At 33.4% G+C, this 16392-nt stretch overlaps 1 protein-coding gene across 5 annotated transcripts; it reads right to left on the bottom strand.

The window, feature by feature from the left end:
* Positions 1 to 6085: 6085 nt before the first annotated feature.
* Positions 6086 to 12688, bottom strand: LOC122578441. 5 transcript variants are annotated; one of them, XM_043750407.1, is made up of 8 exons: positions 12517 to 12688; positions 10769 to 11696; positions 10484 to 10654; positions 9753 to 10407; positions 8113 to 9580; positions 7723 to 7822; positions 7539 to 7631; positions 6086 to 6326 (listed from the first exon to the last, which is right to left on the bottom strand). In XM_043750407.1, exons 2-6 carry the CDS (start codon positions 11598 to 11600, stop codon positions 7793 to 7795), a joined length of 3156 nt encoding a protein of 1051 aa, XP_043606342.1. In that variant the 5' UTR covers positions 11601 to 11696; positions 12517 to 12688; the 3' UTR covers positions 6086 to 6326; positions 7539 to 7631; positions 7723 to 7792. The 5 variants fall into 5 exon arrangements, with proteins under 5 accessions (XP_043606342.1, XP_043606343.1, XP_043606344.1 ...); XM_043750408.1 differs by having other exon boundaries at positions 6086 to 6310; XM_043750409.1 differs by lacking the exon at positions 6086 to 6326 and having other exon boundaries at positions 7407 to 7634.
* Between the last annotated feature and the right edge of the window lie 3704 nt (positions 12689 to 16392).

Genomic DNA, 16392 nt, shown 5'->3' with positions numbered 1-16392 from the left:
AATCACCACCGACCGACGCTGTCTACAGTCACCACCAACCGCCACCGCCTAGAATCACCACCAACCAACTGTCGCCTAAAATCTCCACCGTCCTCCTTTCAGTAAAGATCAAAATCCAAACACGGCGGTTCGTCTTTTGATTATATACGATGGGTGCCACCGCGTCACCACCATCTGCGAATGCCGTGATTCGTTTTTTGATGATAATGCGGCCCGTGTTGTATAATGAAATTACAGAGAAAGAAGATAGTGGAGAAATGAAATGAATTCGAATAAATGATTTTGTTTATGGTTTAGATTTGGATTGAAAGTCGAGTTTTTATTACGTATCATCGGAAAATAAATGTATAGTCGAAAAATTCCATCAAAAAAGCTGATCGGAAAAGAAAGAATGGAAGAATAAATTTATTTGTATGATTTTCATTTTTTGTCCTTTAAGTAGCTTAATTTTTTTTCCCTTTTCGTCCCTCGGGTGTAACGTGAAATGACATTCGTGCCCTCACGTGTTTAGCGACTGCGTACGTTGATGACCAAAAATAAACGTCGTTGAGAGGAAGGACCTTGATTGCATTTTTTTGCTAACTTTAAGGTCAAAATTGATAATTTTTTCACTTCAAAGATCGAAAATGAAAAACGTGCTAACTTCAACGACGAAAAGTGTAATTTACTCTATTTTTAATTTTATAGTAAAAGTAAAAAAAAAAGTCAAAATTTAAAGTTTAAAAAAATTGAGAAGTGTGATTGGTTAATAAGCTGTTAGAGTAACTGTCATTTAATATAATAGAATATATATATATATATATATAGAAAAATGAGTATGAGGTTGTTCCCCATCTAAGCTTAGATGGAGAACTCCTCACATACAAATATTTTAATATTTGTTTGAATCTTAAATAAATACATGGCTCCCCATGATTTTTATGATTATAAAAACCAAATGTGAGGGGTTCCTCATCTAAGCTGAGATGGGGACAACCTCATACTTACTTCCCCCATATATATATGTGTGTGTGTGTGTGTGTGTGTGTATAGGGGAACAATCAAATAAGAACAGTCTTAAAATAAGAACGGTGAGAACACTTAAAAAACATCATTTTGATGCATTAAAAGTCCATAAAACTAACATAGTGCATAACTAATTATCATTATTAAGTGTTTAACAACACATTGATCCGTCAAAATCGAATTAATCACGTTTTTTGGTAGATGCATCGTTTTGAAGAATATGCATCAAAGATAGATGCACAAAACAAAAAACATGATTTTCTTGATTTTGACAGGGCAATGTATTTTCTAACACTTAAATAATGATAATTAGTTATGCACTATGTTAGTTTATGGACTTTTAATGCATCAAAATGATGTTTTTTAAGTGTTCTCACCGTTCTTATTTTAAAACTGTTCTCACCGGAGTGTTATCCTGTGTGTGTATATATATATATAAACCGTGCATGGTTTTCCGTTCCACACAGTTTTTAAGCAATATTAGTCTCTATTGTTAGATATCTTGTAATAACAATCCTTATCGTTAAAAAAACTAACGACAGTTAAATTATGCTTGGATGTTTAACAGGAGTAACAATAACGACAACAAACCATGTCCTTTTCTTCAATAAGAAGTTGGGTCTTTTTTTAAAAGGTGTCTTACGAGAGTTGGGTCTTTTTTTAAAAGGTGTCTTACGAGAGTTACAAAAGCTGTTGCAACTCAGATCTATTAATAGGCGTTGGAGTGTAGTTTTTGTGTGAAGTTAGTATTATCTACCGGTCGTTCAATATAACAAAAAAATTTTGCATTATATTATTAACTAAAGTTGTCGTTCTTTTAGTTGTTTTGGCTTTTTAACTAAACAGTTTTGCATTATCTTTTCTATAATGATTTATATGGTACTTGTCATTTTTTTAATTGTATTTTAGATATAGTTGTACGATTTTAATGCGTTTCCATTCTTCGTTATTTACCATTTTGGCTAAAAAAAATTAATTGCTACATGATTGACGTTTTTTTCTTTCAATTATTTATAAAATTGATACATGATTATTATATAGAATACATATTCTCATTTGTATAAAGTCTATAAAAGCAAAGTTATGTCTTCCGGGACAAAGTCTGGGTGATGTAACTAGTTATATATAATACTCGTATAAGGTTAAGATGACACGAATGTCAAGAGTTCGAGACACTATTGGTGACCGATGAAAATTCCATTCTTTCTTATAATGAAATTTATTATAAGCATATTATTGACAAAGTATTTTTAGTGGTATTTAAGTACTGTATTATTTGTTTTCCTTTCTTTTACAATAAAAATTATTCTAATTTGTACAAGTTGAAGATTAGAATACTCATAATCAAGGTGACATAAAAGTGGTTGAAAGTGGTCCAAAAATTAAAATCATATGATAACTTTGATGGGGATCTGAGTAACATTAAGTAGGAGCACTATTTGTTTCATTAATGTTTCGAAATTAGTGTTTAGAATTGTTATTATAAGAGGTAAGGGTATACTCGGCTAATTATATCGCCAAAAAACATCGGCTTGCATCAGCTTTTTGACAACCTTATAGCACATGCATCGGCTAGTTTTGACAAGTTTAATCGGCTAGTGTTGGCTATATATATCGGCATGTTTTGGCCGATCCTTATGAACGTTGGGAGCGTGTACTTGTGACCATTTTTATTTTGTTCTTGTGTCAATTTCTTTTGTATCGCCGGAAACCTAAAAAATTGATTTGGGGTTTTCGATTTTGAGGCTAGATCTATGTTTTTTTTGGCTTCTATTGGCAGAATACATGACGATAAAACTTGTTGATGCTCCTAACGTTATATATCACCCTTTCCAGTAAGATCGGAAGAAACCCCTTTTTGGGGTTTCCGGTGGTTGCCGGCCAGAAACGTTCACTTTTTAAACAGCCAAAACTTTGTTTGGCTTGTACAAGGGTGTAGCTGGCTATTTGACTACATGTTCGGTCGGTTTTCCAGCGACCCCTTTTTTGGGGTTTCCGGTTTAATCGATATGGTTTCCTGTTGCTTTGTTGGTTCGGTTTTTCGGGGAGCCCTTTCTTGGGTTTCCGGTGAACTACTGGTGCTGCTGCAAGTTGCATCGGTTTTCCGGCGAGCCCTTTCTTGGGTTTTCCGGTTAATTGTTGTTGCTGTTGCTTACGGCGGCGGCGGTTTTCCGACGAGCCCTTTCTTGGGTTTATGGTTAACTGTTGCTGCTGCTTACGCCGGCTAATTTTCCGGCGAACCCTTTCTTGGGTTTTACGGTGAACTGCTGCTGCTTATATGTGTGTGTGTGTATATATATATATATCTTTTTACATTGCCGTTAATTGCATGTTTGTGATTAAATTGGCACTACACCCTTACCCCTAAAAGTAACAAATGGAATGAATACGAACGATGTATGTCAACTTAACCCGTAACACAATTTTATTTTCCAGTAACTTTGTATTGACGTAAATTAACGATACAATTATATTCTTATTATATTTAACAGTTTTTAAGTATTTTTATTTATTTTTAACGGGTTGTTAAAGTTTTTTTTTTTTTTTACACTTTTGATAGTTTTTATACATATCATATAAATGGATTAGTACATCTTTATAAATTTTATGGATGGTAAAAGCTTTTAAAAGTTTAAACTTAGCTACATTGACCGGTATTACATATATTCTTATTCCGTATCAACAATAAATAATACATTATTTTTTTGAAAAAAAATCAATATGCATGAATTTAGCGGACTTATGGTGTATGTATGTTTCCTCTTCTACAATGTATTCTAGGATGCAAATGTTTTGGTTTCGTTCAGTTGTCCTCCTTTACTAATCAAAATCCAACGTTACTAGGAGGTTACCCGAAAAGACCAATTAATTTCAGTTCATATTACAATTGACCATTTAGTAAACTCATACTAATATAAACTTCAAGTTGTTGTTGTTGAACACTAAAGTTAAATACACCAATTTTAACTCCATAACACCAAAGTTACTTGAATTTTAGTTAATTAAATGCTTTTTTAAAACAGGACTATGATATTTGATAAAATTGAATTACCAAATATTAATAGTGTTCTTTTACTTGTAATCTTCATTACGATAAAATCATGTCATTTGGCATATCTAAGAGACAAAATTATAAAAAGAAAATAGATAAAATAAAAATAGTTGGATTATACATTTCAACTTTGTGTAATTGTAACAACATAATTAGATCATAATTTTAGAAAATTAAATTACTCCATATTTTGTACTATGGTATTAAACTAATTGGGTAGAAATAAGTGGTTGGATTCTTTGTTTTTATAGACAGAAATCAAGAGTTCAATCATCATGTCAAGCAAGGTTAATGGTCTTTTTTTACTAGGTTAGGATATGAAGAAAATCTTTTTATTTTAGTAAATAATTAAATTATCTACATCTCAACATCTTTCATATACAATAGAAAATGATATTAGGACCAAAAATATATAAAAGACGACATTAGATTTTAATTATTTTTTTATTTTTCTTTTCTCATTATGGCATTATAATTTTTATTGGAGATATTTTTATCAAGATAGAGAAATATTTATTATTCGTATAATCATTTTAGTATACAAAAGAAACGCTAAAATTTGAAATAGAAACCCTTTCATTGGCACATGATTACCAAGCCCCACTTTACTTTCCACAAACTCTTTTTAACTTTTTCTTATATCTTTCACACACAACAATCATCTATAAAGTGACACAAATCTTGTGACCAACATTGTGCTCAATTTACTACTTTGCCCTTGAAAAGCCAATGGATGAATGGACACACGGAGTCAAACCATGCGCCACATTCCATCCAAATAACAACAGATCTATATTACCACTAAAAAGGTTCTATACAAAATTATTTTTTATAATTGTATTAAAAGAAAAACAATAAGATTATATAATGATTGGTTCATTTTCATTGTTTTGAATATATAGCATATAATTAAGTGTACATTAATATTATTAATTAATGCCCATAGTCCATAGATAATATATTATTATAGCCTTATAGGTAGTCTAGATTCTAGAATAAAGAAGGTATCATTTATTATTAATTGTTTAATAACAGCCATAAGTCCATAACTTGTTTCTGAACTTCCATTCTCTTAAAAGGCAAGGTGATGACAATACAAAATATGTGAGATTACGACAATAATTGCAAATCAAACACTTATATTAGTCCGTAAAAATTAGCATGACATATCAATATCAAACAAAAGAAATATAAAAGTTTATTACTTGAAATAATCCGTAAAAAACATAGATAAATTGTGTACAGGGGAAAATGAGAAGTGTGTAGGGTTTTTATTTGTGTACAAGGGTAATAGGTAGAAAAAAATGTTGAATTAAGAATTCCAGTTTGTATTATTATAAAGGAGTATAGAAATATCAATAGAGTATTTTTTTTATTTTATAGAATTCCAATAATTACTTTTGATATGAACTCTTATGCAAGCTAAAATCTTATGCTACTCTTTTTTATCTTAGACAAATCATAAATGTAATGATTAATAGAAGAAACAACAAAAGAGTCACAAATTAGGTCAAGGGGATCAATATTTCACATGGTACAACTTGGCTTAACTATACATAGCATAGTTTAATTGTATACAATTATTAGTGAATTATATGAAAGATTTATATATGACAAAAAAAAACACATAAAAAACAATAATGGTATATACTAATATAAATACATTATGTTAAAGCATCTTTGACACTTTGACCGACGTTATATTCACATCGTGAAAACTTTCTTATATAATTAGTTAATTACCACAATCAACTTAATAATATAATACCTTATATTTAATACTAACTGTAATTTTTTAAAAAGTAGTATAGTGATCAGACATTCTTTGAAGTATAAAAATCGATACAGTTTTTGTCAACATTATGCAATGACAAATTCAAACTTTTATAATTTATTAATGGCTTCCCTCCATTGAAAATTAAAAAAGAATAAATTAAGATGGGCTTTATGATGGGCTTATCCTCTATATTGAATAGGAACCGATAGAAGTGGATTCAGTGGGCTCCTTTCTGGTTATGTCACTATGTGGACCTAGAAATATTCTTATTAGAAGTTGAAAGCCACATGCAAAATCATTTTCGACTATATACCTTTTCAGGCTTTCAATAGGCCATGCTTTCTCCTCATCAACATAACTATATAAATTACCATAAAGCACTAAGGTGTTATCGCACCCTTGGTCTTCAGAGGTGTCTTCGGGTTCCAACCGCCAGCATACTGTCCGCTTGGATGTCACTGCTAGAATTCGAACCACTAACCAACAAACACGCTGTTATAAATTAAAAGTTTTTGAGGATCAAAAATCATTTCAATATAACAACATAATTTATAAATGAAACAGTTTATAATGTCATAAGTTGAAAGCACATATTAGAAAGCCTGTAAAACACAACCTAAATACACCCGTAGATTGGGACTAAAGCTTTCACAACCAGCCGAACTATGTGACACATAATTTTTAATCGATATGTAATCAAACCTATTAGACCAGTTATGTACAGCCCAGTTCTCTAGTCCGGTTACAATCAGGTCCAAAACTGATTGCTGTCTCTTATTCTAACAGTAAAAAAGGCTGTTTACAATTTACACAAGGATATACTATCTTAAAGTTCAAGTATTGCTAGGGATTGAACCAATTCTAAGCTGGAAAGCTGTCAGCAATTCCTTACTATGTGGTCCGGATTTTGGTTACCATATTTTTTATGTTCCAATTTTGTGCAGTAAGTGATATTGTGCAACACAGAAAGGTAGAATGTTGTAGATAATAAGATTCTTGAAAAGATAATACAACCAAAATGTAGACATAGGAGACTTTTTAACCATGTGAAATGATACAGAAGCAGATAACCAGTACAAGTGAAATTCTAACCCAAAAGAGATTCTTACAAGTTACAAGTAATAGCAATAATTAGATATACATTTCTTATGATTATTAACCACCATTTACACCTCCAAGGTGGGCTAATGGTTATTATCCCAACATCTTTTAGAAGAGGTCTTAGGTTCAAAACTCACTAGGTAAGATCTTGTGGGTGGCCACGTAATGGTTTGGAAACGACCATAGAAAACCCCAGTTAGACTACATACATTGCTCCCTGGGTAGCCTAAATAGAAAAAGAACCTCATCACAAGTTCACAACTCCATGAGTACCTAGCTAGTTTCTAGGCTATCCTGCTCCACGTTTACCCATTTATATCTTTGATTACATTACCCAATCTAAAACATGAACTGATCTCTCATTTCACCTTAAAGAGCAGATAAAACTACAATGATGAATGATCCTTTCATTGACTTAGATCCAACAAAACCAATCTCAGATTCACGAATAAAATGCACAAACAAAAAATATGAATTTCAAAAAAACATTTGTATTACACGAAACATCAAATAGGTTACTCTTTACAACCATTTGTATGAACAATGGCATCTATTGAATAGCAGAAGAACTAGCTAAACTTGAAAAGATAACGTATTACATACATGCTTTGGAGATTGCATACAACTCAGTTGAGGCCTGAAGTTATGTCATATCCAATATTCAGATACCTTCATTGTGATTTGATTCTCATAGTTCTGCTACACAACAAGTGTAAGAATTAGTAAGAAATTAGTCGCCATGTAACATTAATCTAAAAATACAAATAGTGGCTACAAATAACCACACCTACAAACATAGCAAAAGTTTCATGGTAAGATGCAAATCCCAATGTTACACCGCAAATCACAAGCTTCTACTACACCTTCACATATTTGTCAACATAACCCTGCACAATAACATAAGAAAATTTAATCAAGTTAGATTAGGCATTTACTAGGAAGGAAAACAATAAACTTGAAATCTCTTATCAAACCAAAAAAGTGGTCATGAGTCATGACAAAAGTCGCCAAAACAGGGTGGATCTGGTTAACCCAACCACACATTACTGAAACATCCCAATAACACTTTGAACAACTTTCAATGTGTCAATTCAATTTTTCTAATGTTTTTGAGCTTGGCCCCACAGCAATATAAATTTACGCATATTGACCCATTTTCAAGAGAGAAACTGCTTACCATTACAAGCTTTGTCAGCTTTCTTTGAGATGAGTCAATATAATGATTGATCTTCGCCTGTGTTTTGGGTACTTGGTGTTTCTTCATAGCTCCCGACACTTTATCGACAGTCTTTTTAACAATTGTCTTAAAGGCCTCTTTACTCATATTACCTTGTCGCCATGACGGTTTTAAAACCTCCTTCACAAACTCAGCAACAGAAACTTTAAAAAGTTTCATTGATCTAGAATCTTTGCTCTTCTTGGTTTTCACTTGATCAATCTCAACATCCCCAGTAGCCACATCACGTAAATCAATTGGAGAACTAGGGCTAGGACTGTCATTTTCCACAGCACCCACCTCAGCATCGGCTGTCTCACCAAACTCATCATTTTCTTCAATTACAGCCTCTTTATTACCATGATCACTTTTCCTTAAAGAGTTAGACGATGGATCGACACTGTCAAACAGTGGATCATATTGACCACCTCCGGGCATAAGTAGATTAGGTGCAAAATTACCCATTTGCCCCTCAGCAGGTATGTTATTCTGACTGAATGAAGGACCATATTTGTAAGATGTTGCTGTATCTTGATTAACAGGACCAGAACTAAAGTTGGTAGTCAGTGGGTTATCAAATGTAGATGCATAAGGATTGTAGTGACTCGTGATTCTAGACTGGCCAAAATCAGGAATACTAGAAACATGTCCTTCAGAAGATGGAGGTATGTTTTCAGCTGAGGATGGTTGTATTAAACCTGGTGGCGGTTCCCTAGAATTTGAAGAAATTAAACTTGGTGCTGAAAATTGTGCCGGAGTCTGTTCACCATAATTCATGGGACGTCCAGGCCGTTGGAGGATTGGGTAGTTCATTGAATATACCCCTACAGGAGCAGACATTCCAGACCCATAGGGTGTGACAAGGGGCTGCAAAGGATAGTTAGCTTGAAAAGGCATTTGATATTGTGGCATGGGACCACCAACTTGGTGATTTGGCGGTGGTGGTGGCAAAGTGTTCCACGTGGTAGCAGGTTGAGGTAAAGTAGATAGCGGAGGGTGTTCAACAAATGATGGATGCAGAGGATAATTTTCTGCAGCAGCAGGATGTGAAGGAACATTACTTACCGACTTGTTAGCATCCAATGTTTCATGACCACCTGCCACTTCAGTAGAGTGAACCGAGGGCTCCCGAAACTCTTCATTGGCCTTGTCACCACTTCTAGAAACATCTTGATAAAGCCGCATTTCTGGGCTACTGACTTCATTTTTCTCAGGCAATAACTTATCTGAAAATTTTAATCTATCAGATTCCTCATAATGCCGCTGCCTGTTTCTATGACGCCGGGATTCCTCACTCGTATCAGGTTCATGAATGTACCGACAAGCAGGACGATGACACATGCCTCGGCGATGATCTAAACAAACTTGTTGATAACTTCTATTCCTTCTATAAGGAGACCTGCTCCCGCTTCTTTTGATGGGGGACCGACTGCAAAACAGCCGATAGGTAATATTAATCTTTAATAAGACATACTATAGCAGCAGAAATGATAGTAGTAGGTGACTACTTGTGTACAAAATATTGATATTCAAAGAAAAGGCAGGTTACCATTCCCTATACAACCAGTCCAAAAAACATTATACATAAATTAACATAGTACCTGTGTGACCGACTACGTCTATCGCGTGAGCGACTACGTCTATCCCTCCTCCTTCGTGGACTTCTCCTCCGCCTACTATTAGGAGATCGACTCCTACTTCTACCTCTTTTACCACGCCTCCTGGTAATATAATCATCAGAATCACTTCCCTTACCACCTTTCTTTACCATTCTCCCAAACTCGTCCACTTCTAATTTAACATTACTACCTTCCTTTTGATCCCGACCAAAATTAGGATCCGCAATGCCATCATCACCACGCAAAAGATCATTTTGTTTATCAACTCTGTTCTCCAAATCTTCTGTCTTTGTGGAAGGTTCTGGAACTTTTGACGCTAGATTTATAAATAATGGCACCGATTCCTTGGCAAGCTCAGAAGCATTCTTAGATTCTATATCATTTTCTTTGAAGTGTGGCGAAACTGCTTCAGGACTAATGTTTTCAAAATGTGGTTCATTATCACTTTTGGAGCCATCATCTGAAGCATAACCTTGTATAAGCTTAAATGGGCTCTGCTCTGATTGGTTCATCTTTTGAGGAAGATTTACGTTGCTTTGTTCTGCTTTATTGACTAAAGACCGTTCAGAATCTGCAGCATCAACCTTCACAGTTGACTTCTCAAACTGCATATCATCCTGAGAGACAATGGCCCCTACTGTACAGAAGAAACTTTATATATTTGTTTGTTTGGGGTGAAATTATTAAATATGCCACAACTTTGCAATTTATACCTTGTTCAATACCTACTGAAGATTCAACACATGCATCCTTGTGTGATATATGTTCTGAATCACACGCATGTCCTGCTTTTAACTCAACTTCGTTGGATATAACAGAAGGTTCATGTTTGGAACCCTCAAGCAATATACCGATACTTGGCTCCTCGTGCTGTGTAATATCATCTAAGAGTAAAGAAAGAAAGCAAAATAAAGTAAAATTAGCATTTTAATAACAAAACATCACAAAAAGCCCGTGATATATAACACTTGTAATTTTATGGCGTAAAGAAAGCTAACCATCCATATCCATGTCAGAACAAGCAGGGGAATGCAATATGTTATCATGCAGTGTGCTATTGGGTTGCATGAAAGAGCCGACCCCTGACAGTTCTAAAGATAAATCCTTGTTATGCCCACCTTCACGGAATTCACTTGAACCACATTTCTTTTTCATCCATTTATAATATTCATGTGAAATCTCCGCTTCACTTCCAGGCTCTCCTCCAAACAAGAATTCGAACTCCGGATTACCGATCTCTTTTTGGCGGGTCATGTCTTCAAATTTGTTACCATTCTTAGCAATATACTGACACAAAACTTCAATCTTTCTAACAGTGTTCTCGTCCTTCGGCTTAGGTGGTGGCGGAGGAATATCAGATACAATATTTGTGACACGCATATCGTTAGCACTCATCTCATTACCATACACATGAGTTTTTCTATTGACAGATGGTGAAGAAGGTGGAAGAGGTGGAGGCCCAGGAGGAGTGGAAACTGGTGGAGGTGGCGGTGGAGCGAATGACCCAAACGAAGCAGGCGCGAAGTAACTTGAAGTCACTGGAGGAGGTAATGGTGGCGGTACTCGATAAAATTGCTGTCCGTGTGGATGTGGTGGCGGTATTCTTGGAGTTAGATGGTGTCCTGGCAGTGGCATTGGCTGTGAAACATGTCGATTTTGACCCCAGTTAGGGTTCTGCAACGGGGGAGGTGGAATCAAGTAAGATTGATTGGGAGGAATCGAAACAGGTGGTCCATACGATTGAGGGCCCGGTTGTTGTAACGGGGGAGGTGGCAAGCGCTGCCCAAAATGCTGATAGTTCCCATGATTATTCCTCTGATTATTATACATACCGACTTAGCAGTACTAAAACTCACAAACCTAGCTTCCGCAATATAACGACACTTGCGGCAACAAAACCATCAGAAACACTTTCTTTAAACAACCCTATCAAAAACCATATCAAAAAAACCAGTAAGATCAAACATTTACACTAAACTGCTATGTAGTTAAACAGGTCCAGAATCAAATATCGACCAATATTTGAGATAGTGGTGGGGTCGCGGTAATTTTAATATTATGAAATATCCATCTCTATAATATATATAATTAATACTTAATACTTAACAGAATTATCAAAAGTCTACTTTTGGTTGGTATGCTGAGTTTGAATAGGATGTTTATTACTATACAATTGGCTACACGATAAAATAAAAATGCCTTTCATAATAATCGTACACTCTGTAAATTATAAGTTAAACAGATTAAAATAGCAATACCTATTGTAGTTTACGTATCATAAAGATAACGGAACTTTAACTAATGTTTTGAATTTATTCCAGGTACCGTCTACATTTCTAAAACTATATCGAAGGGTTATATTATGATACACCGGGTAGTCATCGCGCCACAGCAAAAAAACAACCATAAAACAGTGTTTTTAGCAAAAAGGAAAGCGATTATTTGCGTTTTATATAATGTGGTGTGAGTAAATAATAATAACAATAACAATAATAATAATATAATAATAAAAAGCTAACAACATAAACACCTACTGAAACCCTAGCCTTTTTAACATACTCCTGTGATACGTTAGTATAAAGTAACATACTGTGGCCTATTGTGTAAAAATAATGATAATAAACATTATAATCTGCAAATTATATTATTATTATTATTTTTTTAGCAATAGCTAAAAATCTAAAATTAAATATATATATATATATAAATCTGAACGTATTGAAGATTTGAAATATATATATATTACCTGAATGAATAAAGACGGTAGGAAAAAAAGAACAGATGTTGAATAATTATTGATGAATACGAGAGTTGGTTGAGGAGGGAATATATGTAAATTTAAGGGAAGGACGTCTGGAGGAAGGGTTGTTTCAGGTGATATGAGAAAAGGGTTTTTGTTTTTCACATGGCCAGGAGGATCGGTGTTTGAACCCGGATCCGACTCCACTTCAAATTTCAAATAATTTATTTTGTGAAGTTGGTTTCGATTCAGACGTGTTGGATGCAATTTTAATATGCGATTTGCTAGACCTCTAACACTTTCCTACCTTGATGAGAAATCCAAGACTTGAACCCGAGACCTTGGAAAAACTCACCTCCTAGACCCACATAGTGGATTTAGAAGATACCCTTAGCTAACCTACCTAAGTCGAGTTGGTTAAATATCAAATAATTAGAATAGAATTCTTAGTATGTAATTATTATCAAATCGGTAATGATTAATCCACTTAATTTATAAGCGTAACAATTCTTTTAATTCATAAAAAGGTGATATATGAAAAATCAATGGGTAAGATTAGGAAGGAGATTAGTGAAATCTGTTTGTCACATTCGTATGGTTTTAGAAAAAAATTTAGACTAATGTTTATGAAGATTAATCGTATACCTTATCAAATAATTATTAAACTAAAATAAATATGATAAGATTTCTGACTATTTTATCATGATAAAATTGATACGTGAAGATTTATAAAGCGTACATATTGTAATCTCTTTAAAGGGGAGGCCAATGAACAGTGTCACGTGGCGCTGTTCTATTGGTCCACATGTACCCCGCGTTTTTTCCCAGATTTTGCCATATCGGATTCCTTTAAGGTTATTTTTTGTTCGGTTTTTCTTGGTTTCCTACATAGTTTCTTTTGCTTTTGTGTTTTCTTTTTATTGGTCCACCTATAACCTGCGTTTTTTCGGATTTTGCTATATCGGATCCCGTTAAGGTTATTTTTCTTTCGGTTTTTGTTGGTTTATTACATAGTTTTTTTGCTTTTGTGTTTTCTTTCTATTGGTTCATCGTATACCCCCTATCACTATTTAGATTTTTCCATTTTGGATCTCGTTTGGGGTTTTTCTTGGTGTTCATCATAGTTTTTTGGCTTTTGTGTTCTGAATTAATATATTGTAAACTTTTACACAATATTTTATTTTTCCTTTGTTATTTCTATTTTCGTTAAGGTTATTTATCTTTTGGTTTTTCTTGGTTTATTGATACCTTTTTTTTTTGCTTATATGATCTCTTTTATTGGTTCATCATATACCCCGCATCACTATTTAGATTCTGACATTACGGATCCCATTTGGAGTTTTTTCTTTCTTTTTTTATAGTAACCATGCTTATTAAAACTTGACACGTGACATCAGTTATAAAGTGACACATCGCACGTTTCTTATAGTTTGGATTTTGCCACATTGCATCCTGTTCGGATTTTGTCACGTCTTTTTCTTTTTTAGCTTTGTTTTTCCTTTTATGGATTTTTTATTACGGGTTACTTCTTTTGTTTTTTTCACACTTTTTATTTGTCATTCAACCTTATTGTGATACACCCCGTACCACTACTTGCATTTTGCTATATCGCATCCACTTGATATATGAATTAATATATTGATATTTTTGTCATATCACATCCCGTTCAGGTTTCTACTACGGATTACGTTTTCGTTTCTTGCATACTTTTAAACAAACATATTAATCACAAAATTATTTCTAATTAAGCTGTCGAAAATTCACGGCATATATACTAAAATAACGAACCGTCTCAACAAAGGAATTGAGACCCCGCAACGCGGGGTCCAAAATTTTCTAGTATACATTGATGTATGAATATTTTCATAATTTATAATGATTTTTAGTTGAGAATAATAACTGTTTTATCTATTTTATTTTAATTAGTAATTGTTATATTTAAACCAAATCCTTACTGTCATTTTATTATTATGTTTACACTTCCCATTATGTGGGGCCCCGGTGGGTTTTCTCCTAAGATTGTAGGTTCGAGCCTCAGCTGACACAATCCTTGAGTTTCCTATTTAGGAATTTTTCACAAGGAGGGGATTGAGAGACTGCAGCTTATGTTCAGCATCTCGCGAGGTCCAACGATAGTTGGTTAAAATTGTCTCCAGTCACGTCTGAGTCGAAATACACATTTCAAAAAAAATAAAATAATAATAAATCAACTATGTTTTCCGTATTTAGATTTTCCGACTCTAATAAGCTTTTTATTCATATATATACGGCACTTGTGAATTGTGATCAAATATTTTGTGACCACTTCTAATATATTAAACGATGTTATGTGTCTTTCACAATCATATTCTAGTTAATATTAAATATACAAGCATTTTAATCTTAGTTTCAATACAACTCTTAACATATTTTTAATTGATATTTTTCTTATGGAGGGAAATGTATGAAAATAGTTGCGGATCCAAAAAATATGAACACAGTGGCAAATTTTAGTGTGTCAAAACAAGTCGGGTTGAACTAATTCCTAAATAATGTTGATGTCAATTTCTAATATATATCTATATCTATATCTATACTATCTTATAAAGCATTTTGTCTTTTTTTTTAAATCTCAAAAGATGATTTGAATAACCTAAATTACTCTCCTTCTTTATTCACTAATTTAAACATCTTTACCTAATATACCTATAATACCCTTAAATCTCAACCACTCACTTTTTTTTCTCTCTCTTTAAATTTCAACCACTCATTTTTTCTTTCTCCTCCATAAATCATTTTATCCTTCTAATTTATTCAAAATATTTTATCTCAAAAAGCATATATCGATAAATTATAAAAATTGTATGTGTGCTCTTAAAATTTAATGCTCTTTCATTAGAGATGTCATTCGATATAATTTCGATGATTTTTAAATCCGAGTACGGAGCCCGTACGGCTAAGGCATTTGACTATCACACTCTATGACTTATCACCTCCTAGGACCTATCACCCCACCATCTCACCGCCGCATTGTGCGGACATTATTGCTCGTCTTTGTAAAATTTATTTTGTTAGTGACATCTCAATCAAAACATATTTTTTATTGTTGTCTTATGTTCTATTTTTCACATATTATTCAAGTTTAGTTCTTTTGAAAGGTGTAGATCATTTGCTCGTAACAGGGAATTTAGCTTATGTTATTTTAACCGAGTCCGCGCTAGAGAGCCCCTCACCTTCAATAACTAGTAGGAGGAGAAACTCTCAACTAAACCGTCCGAAGGTATGACATTTAATTGGGATAAAACATTGCCCCTTTTGCAGGACTCAAACCTGTTTTACTGGAAGACTTTATTGTGAAATTCATTCAAATGTTCTTCCCATGTCTCAAACTCGAAACCTTCAACATATAAAGTTGGTGCTCAATTTGTAAAAACAAAGGTTACATTGAAAAAGCATAAGTTACATACGGATGTTATTTTATGTTAAACTAAAACAAGATAAATAAACTGCTATATAAAGTCTACAATCTCCAAAATTGATTTGAGTTTGAGTTCAAGTTATAATTTGATATCAAATGTGTATAAAAGTTGTACAAGAAACATAATCGGAAACCAAATTGTAAATTATTTACGAGTAATATGTATATGAGTGTAAAAATAATTGAAAATCTATCAAAATATTAAGTATCTTTTGGAAACAGCATTTCCACGTCGGACAACAAAACTATTTTTATCACCATCTTTTTCCTATGTATACAACATTAAAACATGGATTATTTTTAAGATATCAACATTAAAATAAACTTTTGAGAGAATGATCTTATTTGGCTTAAGGGGATAAATATTTATATATATGGACAAGCTAATACAAGACATGAAAATAGACTTGATGATGTTATAAAAT

Source organism: Erigeron canadensis, chromosome 8 (genome assembly GCF_010389155.1).
Source record: "Erigeron canadensis isolate Cc75 chromosome 8, C_canadensis_v1, whole genome shotgun sequence".
Lineage (NCBI taxonomy): Eukaryota > Viridiplantae > Streptophyta > Magnoliopsida > Asterales > Asteraceae > Erigeron > Erigeron canadensis.
Note: the sequence above shows the minus strand (reverse complement) of the source record. Positions and strands in the feature narration are given on the sequence as shown.